The following is a 22,013-nucleotide window of genomic DNA, read 5'->3' as shown; positions in this document are numbered from 1 at the left end:
GCAGACGTCACTCGGCAGACGAAAAAAACAATCGCTGCGAGGCGGTGCCACCTGCCCGGGGGGGCCCAGGGGTGCAGCTCCCGTGTTGTGCTGGTGCTGCCGCTGTTGTTTCTCCAAAGCCTGAGGCCGGCGAGGCGAAGGGGAGGCGGCACGCGGGGAACCTGTCACGCAGGAACATGTCACGTCAGCTGCTTTGTTGACAGAGGGCTGGTCGCTGACTTCTTCAGCAGAACAGGAACCAGCAGCAGACGATCCTGTTCTTTAATGGCCGGCACACCTGGGCATGCACATGCAACACAGGCACACACGCTACAGGGGCCTGCTCCTCTCGCAGCGCGGGTTATGCGTCGACATGTTGAGAAATGCCTAAATGACCTCACGGCTGGTCATGTGACTCGGCCCGCCTCCCGCAGTCTGACATCGTGTATCTGGGTTATGCACACGCCGGGAATGTTAGCATGCTAACACAGCCGCTCCAAAGGTGTGTCTGTGTGTCGAAGGAGTGTGACTGGAGTGGTGGAGAGCTTGCCTGCTCAGGCAGCACCTGCTGCATGTCCTGTACGCCTGTCCTTCCTGGCTGGGGAGTGGCTGTCTTGGCCCAGGTTCTCACACCGACTTCCAGGCGCTCTGTGTCGGTTTGCGGTAAAGCTCGGCACGGCGCTGTTCACACACCGGAACTGCTGGTTACGCCACAGCAAACAGGAGATGCTGAAATCCACACAAAATTGCAGAGTCAGTTCAGTGCTATGAACCGGTCTCCTGTGACCCCACCAACCCAACAGCAAGGGGCTCCCACACCTTGGGCAGCATTCCTGGCCGTCCTGAGATGCATCACACACTCAGATGCACTTCCCATCATTTTTATCATAGTGGCTGATATAAGATTTTATAAAAGCTTCAGGTAACTTAATAAACCCTGAATCTGTAAGTAGAAGTTTCCCAAAAGAAATAGTACTACTAAAAAAAACTACCATTCATAGAAATATTGTGTAATTAATTATAATGAAGAATATTGCCGGCGCCGGGGGAAGATCCGCTCCGCGTTTTACGGCAGCCGCCGGAGTTGCGGGGCGGGGCGCTGCGCCCATGTCTACCTCAGGCAAAGTTAGCTTTTAACCCAGGCGGGGAGGGGGAGCCTCACCTGCGCTGCCCACCGACGCGTCCCGCAAACACCGGGCTGTCAGCAGTCGGGATCGCTAATAAAAGTTATCGGACAGTAAGTGAACCATTTTGCTTTGAGCCTCGACGCTTAGGCGGTAGAGTTTCAGCAGCAGGATGTTACAGGTGTGAAGCTTTTGTGCTGAATGTCTGGTTATTGTGTCCGGCAGCCAAGTGTTGTTGTGTGCGGTGCTGCGAATTGTAACCCCTTAAAGTCACAGATAACCCGAGTACCGACCTCGCATGTGCGCACAGGATCAGGCTTGACATAACTACTGTAACTATGATTATTACAATAACATATTTATGAGGAAATGATAGTACACAGAAGAGGAAGTAAATAACACTTGTTTCTTGTTTAGAGTTACGCTGAATATGTGTAAATACTAATTTGCCTTTTTCACTTCTTCACAAAAACTTTTTTGTCAGAAAATAACTTCGATACGTTTATCGACATAATTGTTTATTATAACACTGAAATACAAATTACAGTTATGACAAGATATGAACTGGGCATGAAAGAACATTATACCGTTTTACATCACGTCACATGTCATAATTCAGTGGTAAGCGTTTTTCAGCATAGAGATGAGGATGGACAAACCTAATATTTAAATGCATTTTTCGCGAAGCATTTCATACTCATACAGCTGAATTCAAAAAAGGTCAGCGATTGCACCTGAAGTTACATTATTGAGGTGTAATTTTGTTTGACATGATAGTTCTGTTTGTCACACTTTTCTGCACGTACCATGAGATAATCTCTATTGTGGTTTGTTTAAATCAACCACGAACAACATCATGGCTTCCTGTTTATAAATTAAAGTCGTACCCTTAGTTTCGCAGAAGCTGCTTATTCTTGTTGGGCTGTTATTGACTTTTTAACGATTTTTATTGCAAACGTAACCTCTTTGTTCTTGAACAGTTTAAGGTAAATCCTCCATAAATACATCGTCAAAGATGTGAAGACTGCAGAGCATTAGATTGCTTTATGAATCGATGCACTCCCGGAATGCGTGTGGGTATTGGAGGCGGGAAGGTGCTGGAATAAAGGAAAGGTTGTCGGTTCAGAATCCAGAAAAGCAACGGCTGTAGCAGCAGCGAGTGAGAAGCGTTAAGCTTACTGAAAATTACGTAAGCTTACAGAATGCCTCCGGCGAACTGCCGGCCTGAGTGCCTGAGGCGTAATGCGAAGGGAGCTGACGCGCAGGGCGTGGTGTCTGTCTGGATGGCCTCCACCAGCACACCCAGGAGGCGCAGTATCACTATGGCTTCATTGTGGCGGCTCGCAGGCGTGCAAATGCAGTGAGCTGATCCGAATTGGTGTTAATGGCAAGGTCACTGTGTCGAAAAAGGGACCCTGGGTGTTTTTATATCATGACATTTAACATGCCAAACTCCTCCATGCATCACTCCAGTGAGCAAAACCAGCGCACTAGGTGGTGTGCTTGCGTGTGTGTGTGTGTGTGTGGCTGTGTGAGTTATGTGCATATTACATAGTGGGAACCAAATGTCACCACAATGTGATAGAAACCTGTTATTTTGACGTTACTTATGGTTAAGGTTAGGGCTGAGTAGGAGTGAAGGTCACCATTGTTGGGATTAGGGTTTTACCCATAGAAATGAGAGTCCCCACAATGATATGAATACAGCTGTGTGTGTGTGTGAAAAGTGTGGTGGGTGTAATTCACACCTTGAAACCCAAATGTAGTTCATCTCTCAGACACCGGAAGACGTTAAACATATCCAGAGTCAGGAGAGTGCTTATGTGAAGATCCCATCAGTCATTCTGCAATTGGCATTTATCATTTAACCATGGTGATAATAGATACATGCATTTCACAGTGTATCTGTTACTAGAAAAATACTTTATGATAATGAATAAATGTCTTCTTCTGTTATTGTGGTGGTTTCTTTACATTGTTTCCCAGGGTTTTTCAGTGATATGTAAATGTCGATTAACCTGTGGAGTACCTAACATGAGGCTGTTAGCTAATCTTGTTATGCAAACCTGCAGATTGGCATCATACTTACTCATTGCTAGTGTTGCAACATGGCTGACATTATGGCAGCTTTAAGCTTTAGCTCAGTGGCTGTTCGTTTAGCATCTAGTAATGCAAAGGCATCAAAGAGTGCCAGTGTTATAGGATCAGTACCCCAGTGCTAGTGTTATGGGATCAGTGTACCCCAGTGCCAGATATTGATAGGATCAGTACTTCAACACCAGAAATTTTATTTTCTTTGAAACACACACACACACACACACACACACACACACACACACACACACACACATATATGCTCAGTTCAGAACTAAGGTTGGGTCCAAGCGTGTCCAGCATTTTGTAGTGTTAAAGGTCCCGCTAAAAGGCCCATTGGACATGCAACTATTCTGCTGAGGACAGGATTCAAACTGGCAACCTTCCGATCACAGGCACAGGCCTAACCAGCTGAGGCAAACAGCGCCCCCAGCTGTACATAGCTTGCATTGCTTCCCAGACTGTCACTTTCCCCCACAGTCTCTCCCTAAAGGCCTGGTGTGAACACTACAGGCGGCCTGCACTGTACACAGAGCCCTGCATGCCAGCGGGGGGCACCGTCACGGCCTGCGTCAGTGTCCAGCGTCCCCGGCCACACGAGCCGGCTGACGTACAGGGCCTCTGGGGGGTCGTGCCGCCATGGAGTGTGACGGGGGATCGGAGCTGCCACTGGACCTCAGTTACCTGACGGAGGAGGAGCAGGCTGCCATCCTGCATGTGCTGGTGCGCGACTCGGAGCTGCGCAATACAGAGGAGCGGCGTGTCAGGTCAGAGGTCACGGCAGCCACCCACCATGCAGGGGTAGCGGGGACACAGGGAGGGGGCACAAGGATTGGGGATGGGGGGACGGTCCATTCTGGAAGGACGTGTGCAGTGCAACCTTAGTGCGCCGCTTTAGCCACTCGGTCATTATGAATCAGCTACTCACTGTAAGCAAACACCATGATTCAGGTGTCTCAAGCAGGCAGGTGTGTCCTGCATCACACGCTGCCCATCTGTTCAGCTGAGTATTTTTCAGGAATTCAGCTTGGATGCATTTGGGTCCAACACATTAGCAATGTCCTCCGTCATCATTGCCGCAGGAACGACGCGCTGACGTCTGGCGGATGATCACTGCATAACGAATTTTCCTCTTGATGTGTGGGTCGCAGACATGGGGGGCGGAAGTGAAGCACTGAACGTGACCCACTGCCTCTCCCCCCACTGCCTCTCCCCCCGCTACCTCTCCCCCCGCTACCTCTCCCCCCGCCACGGTTCAGGAAGCTGCAGCACAGTGCGCTGGATCCCCAGCGGCTGAAGACCCTCACAGGCGGCTGGTTCAAGGAGCTGTGGTCCAAAAGGCACAAGAGGCTCGGCTCGGACATCGTCCAGGCGTCCATCCGGCGCAAGAAGAAGCCAAATGGTGGGTGGCTCCCCAGCACGCCTGCGCTGACCCTGTACAGACTGGTGTTTGCCTTTTGCCCTCCTCATTAATGCTTTTATAAGGAGCAATGGACATGGATTATGGGTCTGATACAAGCCTGATATAGCTGTAGGTTATTGCTGAAGCAAGCAGGTTATAGGATCAGCTAAAGGAAGCCTCCTGGGATGTGAACCTGCAACCTGGTGATTGCAAGTGTAGATCCAGCATCAGCACTTCAGCCCTATGTTTGTATGCTGAGACTTTCTACCCAGTCACACTGAAACTCTGTGTCACACTGGAGATGGCAAGTTCAGGTACAGAATGTAAAAATCCAGACCAAGATTTTCTTTCAACCAACCAGCTAAGTATTCTGTGACTGTGACTCTTTACACTCAATTGGTCAGTTGAAACAAAATCTTGGTCTGGATTTTTACTCTCTAGACCGGAATTATCCACCTCTGCTTTTCAGTAGTTCCGGGTTTTCTGCTAACCTGTGCGAAGAGCAGAACAGGCCAAGAAAAAGCTTTTACTGCCAGACGTTATGGCTTGTTCAGTCAGACTGAGTGCGCGAAAGCATGTCACATCTGCAGTCAGCTTTGTGAAACTCAACTCCACATTGAACTCAACAGTAATGTTTTATACCCGACTAGCTCATTTTAAGTAATAAATGTCTGACAGTGGGTGTGACACTGCAGTTATGTATGTAATGCCGGACCTGGGCCTGTTGGCCCATCTCGACGATCTTCCTAAAAGATGTTTCCCTGAGTGTGCTGCCCCTGTTTGAGAAGCCGCCGTCCCCAAAACCACTAAGGCTAAATGGAGAGGAGGAAGCAGCCAAGTGCAGAAGGTAAGTGTCTGCCTAGGATGTAGGACTATCACTATAGATTATATGAACGATCGAGTAATGTACCGGTTAACTTGACGATTAATCGAGTAATCGCGACTCTTCAACTGGGATGAGTACCTGACTACCTGAATGTCTTGCTTTGTGGTTGTTCTGCTTTATTGTTAGGCATCTCTAACTTTCACTATGTCTGAATATCTACCACCACACCCCCCCCCCCCGCAGTGCTGCAGATCGTGTGAGCCCCACACCTGCCCCCAGAAGGATGGGTGCCTCCAAGGTCAGTTCTGGTGAAATGGACTTTGATTTGTTGGTAGCACAGCCTAGTTCTGCGGAGGCCCGGTTCTGTGGTGGTCGGTTCTGCAGAGGCCCAGTCCTGCAGTGGCTGTTTCTGCAGTGGCCCGGGTTTCCAGCGCAGTCTTACTGTATTCCGTGCCGTTGCTGTGACAAACCATCTGGCAGCCATCTGTACACAGTGAGGTTGTTTGGGTCTGAATTTCAATAAGCAAATGAAAGGCAGGCTTTGATTCTCAGGGCAAACAAGGGCATCACTCTGAGGACACTAGACTGAGCTTCACAGCGCGATACATGGCGTTTAACACCCTGTCCAGGTTTACACCAGCTCAGAGTACCCTTCCTTTAAGCAGGAACTCTCTAGAGAGTTAGAGAGCCGCACATATGGCCCTATCCTGTAAGCTCCATTGTCTGGGTTCGATTGGTAGCCAGTGTACCAGAGGACACGAGCCTGCAGCATCACATCCATATTCCTGGGCCAGTTTGCGGTCTCCTTTCCCAGCCCAGCTGTGACATTCCTGCTCGCCCAAACGCCTCTAACGTCTCCTCCCCTGTGGTCAGCGCTTCTCGGTGTGGGTGCATGGGGGGGGGGCTCTCTGTTTGTGCTCCCCACCCTAGAGTTTTTCATCACGGTGGCTGTTTCTTCGTTGGGTTTATGTCACAGTCCCTAAAGTATGTTTGTTCTCCCCGTGTAAGTGACTCGTCTCCTGCCTCTGCAGCCCATTTTAATGCATTATATGTACCCCCCCCGCCCCCCCTTGCTGTTCTTTAGAGTCCCGAGATGCTTAATGGGTCTCCAGGTTCGACAGGTAAGAGTGACCCAGTTTGTCCTACTAGCATGAAAATATCTCTGTTCTCTCATCCTCCTCCTCCTGTCTTTTTTTCTCATCTCTCCCCCCTCCTCTGATCACTGACAACCACCCCCCCTCCCCTGTGGAGTGACGCATAAGAGTATTTGCGCCAGCGCATGGCCTCTAGAACGTTCCAAATGCGCGTGACGTCATCATGGATGACGCAGCAACTTGCTAGGTAGAGACGTTTCCAACAGCAGCGGGTGACACGTCTGAATTTTTTTTTTAAACCCCCCCTCCACCCACCTACCCAGAGTGCGTCAGAGAACAGAGCGGACAGAAAGAGGAGACTGCAGTGGAGGAATCGGCACTGCAGAACCCCTCCTTTCACCTGCAGGTAATGCTCCACACACTGAGTCACAGTTGCAAATACTCGCAGAAGCAGAGTCACAGTCACAGTAACACACATGTGCGGAGTCATAGTCACAGAAACACACACGCTGAGTCACAGTCACAGAAATACATTGATATACCATTACACACAAACAGTCACAGTAAGACAATCACACTGGTAGGCAAAAATACACACACACGGAACCAGTGATAACACATAATCACATACTCATACACACACTAACACACTCATAATCCCAGACTCGTATAAACACTGTGAAATGAATAGATGTTTACGTATTGACACAAGTATAGACAAGAATTAGTGCCGGTTGAATGCACACACACACACACACACACACACTGTTTCACTGTTTGTGTTTCTGGGTCTCCTGCCGTGAGACACATGGGGAATTCTCTCTCTAGTCCCTGCCTCCACCACTCTGCTGGCCAATCAGGATCCTGTTTCTGGTCAGATGACCAAGCCACTGCGATGGAAGGTCGCAGCACAGCAGTGCAGTTCAAGCACGGACACACGCACACACACACACACCTCCTGTTATTGCGCGTACATGCACGCACGCACACGCACACACACACTCCTTCAGTGCTGCCTGGTAGCTGAGGAGCGTTTTGACTCTGGAAAATAGAGCTTTGAACCTTCCTTGGTGCGTGAGGATGTAAGGTAGATGCATGCATGTCTATCCGCTCCTCGTTCGCCCCTCTGTGTGTCAGGGGGCTGTTTGTCTGTCTTTTCCGTTTGTGCCTCCGCTGTAGCCCGTGTGTGTGTGTGTGTCTAATAATGAGTATCTTTTCCATTCGCTGCCTGTGACACTTTTAAGAATGTGCTGGAATAAGCGTGTTGTACTCTGCCTCTGGGAAGCAGAGTAAACAAGCGCAAATGAGTTAAAGAGCGTGTGTGTGTCTCTGCGTGTGTGTTCATGGGTTTTAGTTTAATAGTGTGTTCCTGTGTGTGTGTGTGTGTGTGTGTGTGTGTGTGTGTCTGCGTCGTCCTCTGTCTGCGCACAGCAGGGCTTCTTTATGTATCGCATGCATTTATTTACTCCCAGCCTGCCTTGCCTGACCTTCCCTGCAGGTGGAGTCTGAGAGAGACTCGGACTCCCTCTCCAGCACCGCTACCGACCTTGAGCCGAGCCGAATCAGACCAGGCGAGTCAGTCTCCAGCCTGCACTCTAACCACACGGTGAGACGCAGAGGCATCCACACACTCACACACACACAAACACTCACACACACAGACGCAGACACACACAGACAGACAGACACTCAGACACACACACACACAGACATGCACACACACACAGACGCAGACACACTCACACACAGACACACAAACACACACACACACACACACAAACAGACTCACACACAGATGCAGACACACACACACACACACACCTGTACTCATATCTTTGTGAGGACTGTCCATTCATTTCTATGGGAAATAACAAAATCCAAAATGATGACCCTAACCCTACCCAGCCCTAACCTTAACCAAAGTACAAGATTTTTTCATTTTTAGTTTTTTTTATTGTAGTAACAGATTTTTATAAAATAGAGATGACAAATATTCCCCACAACATCAAAATAGCAGGTTTTCATCATCTATACATAACCCCCACATGCCTCCCCCACACGCCTTTCTTTTCAGAGAGACACCAAACAGGCGACTCCATAATGGAGGTGCTCTTCATTAAATATGGAAGCTGAAGGAGTAGCTGTGCTGCACACAAACCGTACACAGACACGCAGAGCTGCACACAGACCGCACAAGCCACTCAGAGCTGCACACAGACCGTACACAGACACACAGAGCTGCACACAGACCGTACACAGACACGCAGAGCTGCACACATGCGTACAGAGACACACTGAGTTGCACACTCTCACGGAAGGTCCATGGGGAAACTACCACACCTACATACACTTTATAACCCCCCAACTTAAGTGAGTGTAGGTCAGTGGGACGTGTGTGTGTGTGTTTGTGGGATTAGGTTTATATTACATTGTAATAATGTAATAAAAACCTGTTATTTTGACATTGTGATAGCGATTTTTCAGGTGAATGCAATCAAATAACTAAAAATGCCAAAAGTCTCATATTTAGTTTGGTTACTTATGGTGAAGGTTAGGGTTGGGTGGGGGTAAGGTCATTGTGCTGGAATTAGTTTTCCCCGTAGAAATGAATGGAGACAAAGATATCATTACAAACTTGTGTGTGTGTGTGTGTGTGTGTGTGTGTGTGTGTGCGTGCATGTAAACATGTTTTGATGTATGCTTGTAGATCTGCTGTCCTAGGACATTACAAAAGATCAGCTTCAAGCTGAAAAGTGTTTAGAGGTGGTTATTCCTATGTATTTTTAAGTCTTTCCTTATCCACCACTTCAAGTACAATGCACCTATCTGAGTGTCCTTCCACTGAGTGATGGTGCACTGAGCCAATCGCCAAGCCCTGCTTCCTACTCTGAGCCTATTGCTATCCTCCTCTCAGCTAAGTGGCAGTATGATGAGCCTGTTCAGCTCCGGGGAGTTCGGAGCAGTGGAAGTGCAAGGCACCTTACAGTTCGCCCTATACTATGACACCAAAAAGGAGGAGTTTCATGTACAAGTGTGTCGCTGCCAGGACCTTGCCCTCGCCCGCAAGAACCGATCTGACCCGTGAGTTTGTGTCAGCCACCCCATCCTGATGTCTAAGAGACTCTGCTCTTCCACATCTCTGTCTGTCTCTGTCTATCTGTCTGTCTCCCTGTCTGACTGTCTCACCTTATCTGTCTGTCTCTATTTCTCTAGCTGTCCTGTCTGACAGTTGTCTTTCCTACTCATGGTTCTCCTCATTCCTCTTGTCTGCCTGTCTCACTGCCTTTTCCTTTTCTGCTTCGAGGCATCTCTCCCCCCCACCTTCTCTGCATGTCTTCTGTCTCCTTGGTAACTGCATGCTAAACCTGGCTGCCCGTGGCTCCTGAAGGGGAGGGGAGGTGTGAAAGTGTTGCGCCGGCCTCCCCAAGGGCTCCTGCTTTCCACCGCCCAGCTCCTGCTGGAGCAGAACAGAAGCAGACCGACCTCCCCTCCTTTCTACTGTCCGTGGCGCAGGTACGTGAAGACCTACCTGCTCCCAGACAAGACGGCCCCCAGTAAGAAGAAGACCACTGTGAAGAAGAAAACGGTGAACCCTGTGTTCGATGAGACTCTGAAAGTGAGTCAGGGACTCCTGAAACCACCCCAATCCCCCCCTCCCCCCGAAACCTTCTGCCTGTCTGTCTGTCTGTCTGCGAGTGAGGCAAACAGACATGACTCTTCTGCCAAGGATGTATGTCTGTCTGTCAGATGTCAGTAGCTCCTTTGACCTGATAAGGACTAATCAATGTAAAATTTATGTCAAATTAAGGTCAATGTATTAAATATAGATAAGTAAACCACCATAACTGGTTTAAACCAAAGATACAGTAATGTTTGACCGACTCTGTCTGTCTGTTTCCTCCAGTACAAGATAAAGATGATGGAACTGAAGGGAAGGACACTAAACTTATCTGTGTGGCACCACGATCCCCTGCGAAGGAACATCTTCCTGGGGGAGGTGGAGGTGGCGCTGGCGGAGTGGGACTGGGGGCAGAAGGACGCGGTCTGGCATCCTCTGATGCCGCGGGTGAGTCACTGTCGACACCCTCTCTTGGGCAGCACTGAGCGCTCAGTCCTCTCCGACTTCGGTGTGTAACTCCTAATGACAGAGACCCAACGCCAAGCCAGACAGCTACTGAAAGCTGCTCATTAAGTGGTTAGTAAACAGCAGACTCAGCCCACCAGAGGCATGGATTTGTGGACTTTTTTGACACTGTGAGTCAGTGTCTGGCTTTGCTGCCTCCACAGAGTCTGTGACTCCACCCCCCACCCCTCCCACACGCATGCACATAAACCCCGTTATTAAATTTCAGTGTCAGTTTACTGTATCACAACGTGCGAGTTATCATGCAAAAAATGTAAACTACATTAAACAACAAGAAGTGAGGATAAACACTGACTGACTCACACTAAATGTGCTTTAACGCTGAATAAGAATGTAATTTACATGGTAGTGTGACCTATTTTTATCTTCTACATATAAACAGCCATACGCATGTTAATGAGGACCAGGAGAGTGATAGAGACCGTCATTGTTGTTATATATGTTGTCCTATGATAGAGACGGTCATTGTAGTTATATATGGCATCCTATTATGGAGGCCGTCACTGTATTTATATATGCTGTCCTATGATAGAGACCATCATTGTAGTTATATATGCTGTCCTATGATAGACCGTCATTGTAGTTATATATGCTGTACTATTATGGAGACCGTCATTGTAGTTATATATGCTGTCCTATTATGGAGACCGTCATTGTAGTTATATCCATCCATCCATCCATCCATCCTCCAAACCGCTTATCCTACTGGGTCGCAGGGGGTCCGGAGCCTATCCCCGAAGCAATGGGCATGAGGCAGGGAACAACACAGGATGGGGGCCAGTCCATCGCAGGGCACACTCACACACCAGTCACTCACACATGCACACCTATGGGCAATTTAGTAACTCCAATTAGCCTCAGCATGTTTTTGGACTGTGGGGGGGAAACTGGAGTACCTGGAGGAAACCCCACGACGACATGGGGAGAACATGCAAACTCCGCACACATGTGACCCAGGCGGAGACTCGAACCCGGGCCGCAGGGGTGTGCGGCAATAGTGCTAACCACTGCACCACCATGCCGCCCCTGTAGTTATATATGGTGTCCTATTATGGAGACCGTCATTGTAGTTATATATATGCTGTCCTATGATAGAGACCATCATTGTAGTTATATATATGCTGTCCTATTATGGAGACCGTCACTGTGTTTATATATGCTGTCCTATTATGGAGACCGTCACTGTGTTTATATATGCTGTCCTATGATAGAGACCGTCATTGTAGTTATATATGCTGTCCTATGATAGAGACCGTCATTGTAGTTATATATGCTGTCCTATGATAGAGACCGTCATTGTAGTTATATATGCTGTCCTATGATAGAGACCGTCATTGTAGTTATATATGCTGTCCTATGATAGAGACCGTCATTGTAGTTATATATGCTGTCCTATGATAGAGACCGTCATTGTAGTGAAATATGCTGTCCTATGATAGAGACCGTCATTGTAGTAATATATGTTCCACCAAATGGTATCATTTTATATTTAGTTCTGCCTCTTTTCTCTCTCCCTTCATTTTGCCTCTGGACTCCCCCCGCCCCCCCCCCCCCCCCCCCCCCAACAACATGCTCCAGGTCCAACTGTCTCAGGACTCTGTGCCCAGCCGCGGCACCCTCATGCTGTCCATGAAATATGTTCCAGCTGGATCTGAAGGTGAGCAGTGAGACGTGCGTGTCTTTGTGTGTGCGAGCCTCTGTGTGTGTGACGCATGAGTCACTATCTCTGGAGACAAATTTTGAATAATTAAATGCGATAAAATGAAAAATAATTTGTTTGGCTCCAGAAAAGAAAAGGTCATAGAAAAAACCAAGCAATGACAAAGAAACCTGTAGTGATAAATGAAACTAATTTTAAAAAGAATAATATGATAATCAAATGCTACCAGTCACTGCCTGGTTTGACTCACTGGGAACCAATGCAATAACCATTAAGCAGTGCAACGCCCATCTAAAGTTTCACAGCCTGGCTGTTATCATTATTTGCGAGTGCATGAATCCTTGTCCTGCTGTAACATGACTCTTTGCTGCCCCCATCAGGTCACGGCATGCCAGTGACAGGAGAACTGCACATCTGGTTAAGGGAGGCGCAGGGACTTATACCCATCAAAGGGGGCACTGTAGACTCTTTTATTAAAAGGTATGTAATTTGAGGTCAGCTCAGCCTTCTCCACTCACAGTATGATACGTCGGGAAGTTCTTATACATCTGACAAGCCCCTTTCCTCCCCAGTTTTATTTTACCAGATGAGAGTCGCTCCAGCCGGCAGAAAACCCGTGTAGTGAAGCGCACAGTCAGCCCCACATTCAACCACACCATGGTCTACGACGGCTTCCTTGTCTCAGACCTGAATGAAGCCTGTGCTGAAATTACCCTGTGGGAGAAGGATTCCCTGTCCTCCCGGCAGCTTGGGGGCGTGAGACTAAGCACAGGTTCCGGTAAGTGTCTAAGCACAGTTACAGACGTTTGTGTACGCACACATTCTAGACCAATATGTTTGTTCACCACACATGTAATGGCCGGCAGATAGCTTCGCAAATTAGGGTGTACACTCATAACCTGAATTTTGTTTATTCAAGTCCAGCAAAAGATCTGCTGTTGTACCCTTAAGTGAGGTACTTGGATTCAGAACCAAAAAATTCCTATTATCCTGGAGGAAATTAACTTGAATTGTTGCAGTGAAATATCCATCTTTGTTAAGTATAATAATAATAATAATAATAATAATAATATATGAAACATGATGCATAAGTGTTTCCCAACCTGGCCCTTGGGGACCAACAGACCTACACCAGCTCCACATTTTTGCTCCCTCCTAGCCTCCTGCCAAACTTCCAAAATGTGGACTGCCTGCTGGTGTCCAAGGACTGGATTGGAATATACTGTTAAACATGATACATATTACTGCATAAGAACTGCTTTCCCCTCCAGGCCAAAGCTATGGACAGCCTGTGGTGTGGATGGACTCCACTGAAGAGGAGATCAGTGTGTGGACCACCATGATCCAGCACCCCAATACCTGGGTGGATGCTACTCTGCCCCTGAGAACTGACCTGACCCCCCGTAAAGAGTAACACCCCCATGTGGGGGCACAGACAGGACAGGAGCAGGTGGAGGGAGGGGCTGGGGGCCAGGTTCAGATGGACTAAAGGCTGAGATGGTGTTCTCTGAATGAGGGAAGGTGTGTGTGTGGCAGGCCAGTGTTTCTGCAACAAAGCTGGCTGGGTGGATGTAGGAAGGACAGCCCCCTGCTACAAAGATATTATTTTATATTAAAGGGTGCCTGGCTCTGCTAGTCGATCCTGACTGTGCCTTTTTTAAACTACCGCTTGTAGTCTTAGTGTCTATGTGAACAAATCTATTCCCTGTGTATCTGCTCTTTGGGGGGCAGGTTCCGTGGGGGCGGGGCTTGCCTGGGCAAAGCACATTTCAAGGTGTTTATTAATAAGGAGCTGGACTTTGGATCAGCAGGTGAAATGTTCAAATCACAGAAATGGGATAAAGGGGTGTATTCATAAACAGTAATAAATATGACTCTATATCTCTCTCAGAATGCTATGAAGTAAATGAGAACAGCAAACTGCATTTGATTTCACCCCACATTTTAGCTAGATCAGGCTGATGTAATTTTAGTGGTATATTAGTTAGCTTATGACCATTACACTGCACCTACGGCAGAAGATGCGAAGCAGTGAGTCATATAAGGAGAGCCAGTGTGAGTGTGAGAGGCAGCAAACACTCCCACTGCAGTATTCAGTGTATGTTCTTAGGGAACATCATGGAAAGTGGTTACAAATTTGTGTGCAAGTCATGACAGTCCTGTTTATGTTGGTCAAGAATTAAAAGTTCATGACCATATGCCTGTTTGTCTGTCTAGTTATATGTGGACAGCTGTAGTCTTACAATTTATATACATTGTTTGAAAAGTCTGTGTGAATTAATGCATCCATGCCGTCTCTGCTTCAATTGCTGCTCCAGTTGTTAAAAGCAGTATCTGCACCAGCTGAAAACACCGTTAGAGATTCTGAAGAGCATGCAGCAAACCTCGCAAATGGGATCGTCCTCTTCTTTTCATCTAGATGCTTTATTATAACGTAGCACCACATGGGGCACTGATTGTCGTCAAATAATTCAAAGTCGGTGATAACTTCGGTTCACAAGGGGCGATTTGTTCCTGGTTTTCTTTCCAGCCCTGTTACTAATTATTTAATTAAGTAACCGAATAGTAGACTGCACTATTTCATATATAGTTACTGTGACTTCTTCTGTCACTCTCATTGTCCGTATAAACATGCTGGCTGTGAAAAATGCATTTATAAATCACGTGTAATTAACCAGTGAAATACACACACATCGTTTAACAGTAATATCGCTTTTTGTATTACAATGGCAATTAACACATTTCTAGTTCATTTTCCCAAGTATTGTACATTTTGTTATGATTTTTATGGGAGAAAAACGTTCTTAATTTCCGTATTTGCTTTTATTTATTTCGGATTATTGTGCTTTACTTGTCATGCGCAGAATTTATTTTAACATCGGATTAGTGACCGATTCAAAATAACAGAATATATACACCAAGGCTTTCAAGTTTCACCAAAAGTGTGGAGTGAGATTACATTAGGGACGAAGCTCGTGTCTCACGGTCAATGTGTGACACTTTAGAGCCCAACCTACCGCATTCATCGAATCTTGCTCTTCCATTCGCACCTTCTCTGCAATCCATGTGCGCCCGCGCATCCATGTTAATAACGTGCTTGCAAGGTGATAACATGTAACTTATTCTGGGATTTACTCGGAAGCATCAAACGCTATTTACTGACTGGCTTTTCTGGTAGGTGGCTGATAACTCTGTATAACTCGGGACAGCTATGAACTAGGCGGATAACTCCTCTCTGTATGCTGCGCATCGTCCATCGCCCCATCGGGACACCTCGGTGGGCGTGAGAAAAACAGGTTACGGCGTGTGATCTGGTTGAAATCGGGTGTCTCCCGGTAAATGAGCGAGACTAAACAGCCCTGACATACGTATTGAGTTTATGAATTTCATGACTCGCATGAGCATCATCACGTGACGCTCATGAGACACGCCCCTTTTTGTCTGTGATTGGACACGTTACGGATGAAGCTTCGGTATTGGTGGGACGGCGCCGTCAATCATGCCTTGTTCCTTTAAACCGGTGCCCTGCGAGAGAAGTTAACAGTACCTATGTAGCGCAGGGCATTGGTTTGCTAACGTTATTGCAAAACGGTTTCTTAATGGTTTTTTTTTTTTTAATTATTATTATAAATATAAAACTAATGTTTGTCAGGTTGCAGTGTTTTGGCACTATGTGGATTATAGCCATGTTTTTAATGTGCGCTTCAGGTACGTTATTTACAATCGTTTTATATAAGGTTAACGATTTGCTGGGTTTACCCCACAATAATCGAACATCGCGCCCAATTAGATAATCTATGGTCTCAGCACAGATTTCTTGGGTGCTTGGCAGTGTAATGAAGAGTGCAGCTGTGGAGGTAACAGGTTCTGGGATGGAGTTCGAGCTGTAAACTGGTTAACCAGACGGCTACTGGGGCCCGTGGTGGCGTTTGTGGTGAAATCGAATCCTTCAGATAACTGTCGGCAGCAGCGTGGCGTGTCATAATATCCTTACGGTGTTAACTTTCCGTCTCGCCAGTGCGGGGGTCCGAGCCGCCACCTGCCCTTCCGGACTTCGGGCGCCTCTATCACGCTAAAGGTAAGGCTCGTGCCTACATACTGTTATGCGCACGCGCACATACGCACGTCTCTTTGCAAACTGTCCTGTGCCAAATGTTCTCTGTGGGAAAAGTACGGTTGGATATAACAAATGCTGATCGTGACTTAATTGCGGCATTCCTTCCATATCCGGAGGTTAAGTAACTTTTACGCATCCCCCTTCCACATCGAAAGAGGTTATTGTTCGTAGGGTTTTTTTCTTTTCCTCTTTCTTAAATACAGCTGACTCGCTGGTCTTGTCTTGTGACCACTTGTCTAACTGCTGATTCTGCCAGATAGCTGGTGGTATGTGATCAGGTCCGTTTGACCTGTCTAGCCTAATTAACTTTCAGAAGTCCATGAGTGTTCAGTCTCACTGGGCATGTGTCAGACTGTTCTGGGGCTGTGTCTCAATCTGCAGTGTTTCTGAACCTCAGTCAAGTGTGAGTGTAAACAGTGTTTTCCTCTCCTAGGCGTGATCTTGCTACCCTACGCTGAGATCACTGAGCCATTTGAAGGCTGGTATGATCTGCAGGGGAACAGAAGTCGCATTGACTATTACCATGGTGAGTGGTTGTGATGGTGACAGAACCTTCTGGTTCAGGTGCTGTTATGCTTTTTTCCCATTCCTGTGTTTTTGGTGATCTTTGCCTCTTGAGTGAATTGAAGACCTCCATCTGGGTATCTTGCATTAATGGTGTTCTCTTGGAGACTTCGCACTGCCACTTCTGAGGAATCTGTCAGTGGCAGCAGCATGTATCGATGTGAAACCAGCAGTACCTCAGAATGCAAATGGCTGAAGCTGGGAAGCTGACGATGATCCTCTTGCCCTGCAGGCCAGGTTTCCACTTACCAGCTGGGCTCCGAGAAGCCCTGGGGCTCCAACTATAAGATCACGCCGGCGACGACTGAGACTGAAGTCAATGTCATGAAGTGTTTCCAGCTCAATGGCACCAAGGAGGAGCCTGTTCTGCCGCAGGGGGCAGTGCCCAGTGTGGATGGCTTTCAGGTATGTGGGGCTGGTGTGGGCTCCACTCCGGCTGTCACATGACTCTTCTGCAATAGGTCAAGTATAGCTTGTGGCCAGTGCAGTGTCGCTTGCCTTTCTCTAAGCGGATATCTCCCCCACAGTATCTGCGTAAGGAGTACTTTAATGGCAAGCTGTGTGAGGTGTGGCAGAACGTGACTATGGAAGGCTATAAGAAGAACACCTACACCCTGTGGGTGGTGCGCCCCTACGCTGCGGATGCGCCGGCCGTGCCCTGGCACTACGAGATGATGGGCTACAACACCCTGCTGGGCTCCCACTATGACAAGTACCTGGTGGACTACAGGGAGTTCAGCCGCAGTGTTGACTTTCATGCCTTCTCCCTGCCCGGAGGTGTCTGCAACCTTCCCATTACATTTGTGTTCAGACCATAGTTCACGATGCGCACACCTTGTATCACAATCAGTTGTCCTTTCAAGTTTGTGAGGGTTAGGGTAGGAAGATTCCTACAAATGTGAATTATTAAACCAAAATGTTTTGGATATAGTATGCATTCATGCTACCAAATATCTCATTTTGTGAAGCAGATTATTTTGGATATACATTTTTGGCAAAATTCCTGTTTTATTCTCAGCCAACTTGTGGGTAACTGAGACCATGACTGTTGATGACTGCATGTATGCGGTGCATTGACATCATACATTCATCAGTCTGAGTTTGGCGTTTTCTCTCTGATTCTAGGCCTGACCTGTGGCTCTTTTCCTGGCCCTGGAGTGGAGCATCACCTTCTGGCCAACCCCATCCAGGACCTCCTCCACACGAAACCCCAGGGCCATGCTCACCGGCTATTCGCGCACTTTAAGGGACAGTTCCAGCGTCACTATGGCGACGAGTGGGAGCACGAGCGGCGGGAGTATTCGTTTGTGCACAATGTCCGGTAGGCGTGGCTCATTGATTCTTGCCAATCGGCATCGAGTGTCTCTGCCCCACCCAGCCTGTCGGGTGAAGACCACTGCGCATGCTGGGCTGTCAGATGCTAAGTCAGCAGTTTGGGTGTTTTTCCATCGCACCAGGTACCGTACTTCCATAAAGTGCCAAAAGTATGGTACTTTTGTGTCAGTTTTCCACTGGTGTAAAAACTGGAACCAGTGCTAAATGACAGTAATGACTGACATCACGAAGTACACCGTGGTATTTCTTTCGCTGAATTTTGAACATTATGAACATTATGATCCGTCATTTTCCTGTAGTCCTTCCATTTTATATTTTTGTCTACTGCTTTTTTATCATTTCTCGCTGTTCACTGTGATTCCGGTTGTATTGTGTTTCAGTGGCAGGCTATTTGCATAATCAATCGACAGCAAATGTGTTTCAGTCCCTCCCCAGGGTACTGGAGTCCCCCAGCTGGTTTGGCACTTTCGATACTGGTACTCAACCTGAAGTTAATGGAAAAGCGAAAGTACCGTACTTTGTGTGGTGGAAAATCTCCCTTTGTTGTTGCAAGTACCTCCATGACAGCATGTCTCTTCAGATGAGGGAGATGATTCTAGTCTGACCCTCGTGAATATGCCTGGTAGGTTTTTGCTTCTTGATTATTTTATTTTTTTTTCTCTCTCCTAAACCCGTGCAGCTTCATCCACTCCATGAATCGCGCTGGGCTGTCCTATCGTTTGGCCCTGAACCACCTGGCAGACCAATCCCGGGCAGAGTTGGCCATCCTGAGAGGCCACAAAGGTGGCAAGACGCCCAATAGGGGGCTCCCTTTCCCACAGCAGCTGTATGCCAATGTGCAGGTTCCTGATACTTTGGACTGGAGGCTGTACGGTAAAGGAGATGCTGTCAATTTTCCTGATGAAGTTGCACTTTAGTCTCTTGTCAATTTTTAATTCACTCCTGCACCAATCATTTAATGTGGTGCTTTTGGACAAGTTAAATGCTGAAGCCCCTCAACCTGTCCATTGCCCCCCCAGGAGCAGTCACCCCTGTGAAGGACCAGGCCATCTGTGGCTCCTGCTGGAGCTTTGCCACCACTGGTGCAGTAGAGGGTGCTCTCTTTTTGAAGGTATCTACACTCTGTTCTACACCAGAGGTCTCTCTTTTGGTCCTGGAGGGTCAGTCTGCATCAAGGTTCACAGGTTTCCCTGCTTAAACATGCCCAATAAACCGGGTGATTGGATGGTGAGCTGAACAGTAGAGGGATTGGACAATAGAACTTCTGGTTTCAGACCATAATTTCGGTATAGATGGGGGGGGCTCCTTTTGCAGCCAGTACAGCATAAGTTCATCTTGGGATTCTGCAAGTCCTGCATGGTAACTAGAGGGGTTTTGAGCTGTTCCCCTTGCAGAACAGTGGCCAGGTCACTATGTGGTGCTAGTGGAGGACAACGTTTCCTGACTCATTCCACCAAAACCCCAAAGTGGCTCAATATTCAGATCTGGTGACTGCAGGCCATGGGAGTTGTTCAGCTTCACTTTCATGTTCTTCAAACCACTCTCACCAGTATTGCCGTGCGTTTTGGTGCATTATCATTTAACTCTCCCGGATGTGACAGATGGTGAAGTTGGACTCGTCAGAGAACGAATGTTTCACATTGCAAATCTTGGGCTGAGGACTGCTGTGACCATTGAAACGGTCATTTTAGCATTGGCACAAGTGACCAAAGGTTTGGCTGAACAGCCCGACCCTGAATATTGACCCTGTGGAGGTAGAACGGGAGTCAAGATGTGTGTGTGTGTGTGTGTAATTCTGCAGTGAGCTGGCAGCTTTTTTTTTTTTTTATATAATCCAGTTTAGTGCCCAGACATCCATTTGACGGCTTCCTCTTGCAGCCAGTTACTCCTGTTGGTTGAGGCCCATCCTTCAGAGTAATGTCGGCACACCACCACGGATACTGGGTCTCAATAGACCAGACTGGTCACAGATGCACACCAACACTTTGGCCTCTATTGAACTCGGTCTTCCATTTATGTTGTATGGATTGCAATATTTCATGTATTGCTCTGCTAATTCAGCCTTCACACTCTTATCTTACCAACTATATATGCACAGCCTGTTGGCCAAAGGTGTGAAACCTCTAACACTGTTTTTGGCCAGTGCTTCTGTTTCATTGTCTGTCTCAGACAGGCCCCCAGGACCTGAATTTTGGGAATTTTCAGTGGAGCCTCAATATGCTGCTCTAAAGAAACCAAAACTATTTGACACCCTTGGCTCCCCGTAGTTTTCTTCCTTCATTTGTGATGTAGAGGAAACCCCTTGTAACTTCCGCTTTTGTTCTACTTTTTATGACTGATTTTAATGCTAATGGTCTTGATGTCTGACTACCTTCACAGAGCTTGACTGGACTGTTTAGCAAATAATGCCTTTGGATTGAGATTTAAGGGGTTATTGTCTGTGGAGACCATGGCATTGTGGGTGGTGAGATCTTGTTGGCTGAAAACCCCTTTTGACATGCATTTTGCAGAAGTTGTGCATCCCTTGCTTCCACAGGCTGGCACGCTGGTGAGACTCTCGCAGCAGATGCTGGTCGACTGCACCTGGGGCTTCGGTAACAACGGCTGTGACGGCGGCGAAGAGTGGCGGGCCTTCGAGTGGATGATGAAGCACGGCGGCATTGCCACGGCCGACAGCTATGGCGCGTACATGGGCATGGTGCGTGTGCCCACAGCGCTGTCCTCCACGAAACCAGCCCAGTGTTGTGCTGTGGGAATGTTCTGGAATGCAACTATGGTAGATAAGGTGTGCTAACTCTGACCTGTCTGCACCTTTTAGAATGGAATGTGTCACTACAATGAGTCTGAGATGACCGCACGTGTGCAAGAATATGTCAACGTGACGTCTGGTGATGCCGACGCCCTCAAGGTGGCGCTGTTCAAGCAGGGACCAGTGGCGGTCAGCATCGATGCCAGTCACCGCTCCTTCGTCTTCTATAGCCATGGGGTTTACTACGAGCCTGCTTGTGGTGAGTGGCTGCCTGATGTTTTGTGTGTGAGTGTGTAGGAGAAACTGATTAGTGTCTGTTTCCTCAGGAAACAGGACTGAAGACTTGGACCACGCAGTGCTTGCGGTTGGCTATGGTGTCTTGAATGGCGACCCTTACTGGCTGGTGAAGAACTCGTGGTCAACATACTGGGGCAACGATGGCTATATACTCATGTCCATGAAGGACAACAACTGTGGCGTCGCCACTGATGCCACCTATGTCATTTTAGCCTGAGCTAGGCTGCCTCCTGGTGGTAGCTTGACAAAGTGCAACTCGATTTATAGCAGTGGATGTCTCTCTTGGGAGTTTTTATTGAACATTTACAGAATTGATTGCCACTGTGCCCCCCCCCCCCCCCAGCACTGGTTCTTTTGGGTTGTTTCATTTTGATCAAATGCTGGGTAATTATAGCAATGTCTGTGGCTCCTTTTGTTGGCTCCAGCAGTGGGGGTGGAATTTTGTTGGCTGGGATCGTTATAGATGTTATGCTCTCACATGGTGCCTCAATGCGGTGCAATAGCCCCTTTTGAAAAAGAAAATTGCCTTTGTTCAACTGTGATAAATTTAAATAAAGTTTTGGGAAGAAAATAGCGCCTGAATTGTCATCCTGAAAAGTACAAGCACGATATGCATGGTCAGTTTGTT

At 47.6% G+C, this 22,013-nt stretch overlaps 2 protein-coding genes across 2 annotated transcripts; both read left to right on the top strand.

Annotated features, from left to right (window-relative positions):
* Window positions 1–1,058: 1,058 nt before the first annotated feature.
* On the top strand, window positions 1,059–14,521 carry sytl1 (synaptotagmin-like 1). The gene is made up of 15 exons (XM_048994376.1): window positions 1,059–1,216; window positions 3,678–3,964; window positions 4,457–4,599; window positions 5,353–5,446; window positions 5,669–5,723; window positions 6,510–6,546; window positions 6,843–6,925; window positions 8,018–8,125; window positions 9,434–9,600; window positions 10,033–10,135; window positions 10,424–10,585; window positions 12,242–12,320; window positions 12,704–12,803; window positions 12,896–13,101; window positions 13,595–14,521. The coding sequence occupies exons 2-15, from the start codon at window positions 3,837–3,839 to the stop codon at window positions 13,735–13,737; spliced, it is 1,608 nt and encodes a 535-aa protein (XP_048850333.1). The 5' UTR covers window positions 1,059–1,216; window positions 3,678–3,836; the 3' UTR covers window positions 13,738–14,521.
* A 1,331-nt stretch (window positions 14,522–15,852) lies between these two features.
* On the top strand, window positions 15,853–21,956 carry LOC125719516 (digestive cysteine proteinase 1-like). Its single transcript, XM_048994375.1, has 11 exons — window positions 15,853–16,031; window positions 16,342–16,401; window positions 16,874–16,966; window positions 17,237–17,409; window positions 17,532–17,781; window positions 18,130–18,325; window positions 19,019–19,212; window positions 19,359–19,450; window positions 20,876–21,037; window positions 21,158–21,347; window positions 21,415–21,956. Exons 1-11 carry the CDS (start codon window positions 15,923–15,925, stop codon window positions 21,600–21,602), a joined length of 1,707 nt encoding a protein of 568 aa, XP_048850332.1. The 5' UTR covers window positions 15,853–15,922; the 3' UTR covers window positions 21,603–21,956.
* The last annotated feature ends 57 nt before the right edge of the window (window positions 21,957–22,013 follow it).

Source organism: Brienomyrus brachyistius, chromosome 23, assembly GCF_023856365.1.
Source record: "Brienomyrus brachyistius isolate T26 chromosome 23, BBRACH_0.4, whole genome shotgun sequence".
Taxonomy (NCBI): Eukaryota; Metazoa; Chordata; class Actinopteri; order Osteoglossiformes; family Mormyridae; genus Brienomyrus; species Brienomyrus brachyistius.
Note: the sequence above shows the minus strand (reverse complement) of the source record. Positions and strands in the feature narration are given on the sequence as shown.

Bases quoted from the DNA above. Each gene is read 5' to 3' on its own strand.
- sytl1 (XM_048994376.1), top strand. From the start codon at position 3,837: ATGGAGTGTGACGGGGGATCGGAGCTGCCACTGGACCTCAGTTACCTG. The intron at 6,926-8,017 runs GTAATGCTCCAC...CCTTCCCTGCAG, and splicing joins ACCCCTCCTTTCACCTGCAG to GTGGAGTCTGAGAGAGACTC. The intron at 9,601-10,032 runs GTGAGTTTGTGT...TCCGTGGCGCAG, and splicing joins CGCAAGAACCGATCTGACCC to GTACGTGAAGACCTACCTGC.
- LOC125719516 (XM_048994375.1), top strand. From the start codon at position 15,923: ATGGTTTTTTTTTTTTTAATTATTATTATAAATATAAAACTAATGTTT. The intron at 16,032-16,341 runs GTACGTTATTTA...CCGTCTCGCCAG, and splicing joins GTTTTTAATGTGCGCTTCAG to TGCGGGGGTCCGAGCCGCCA. The intron at 16,402-16,873 runs GTAAGGCTCGTG...TTCCTCTCCTAG, and splicing joins GCGCCTCTATCACGCTAAAG to GCGTGATCTTGCTACCCTAC.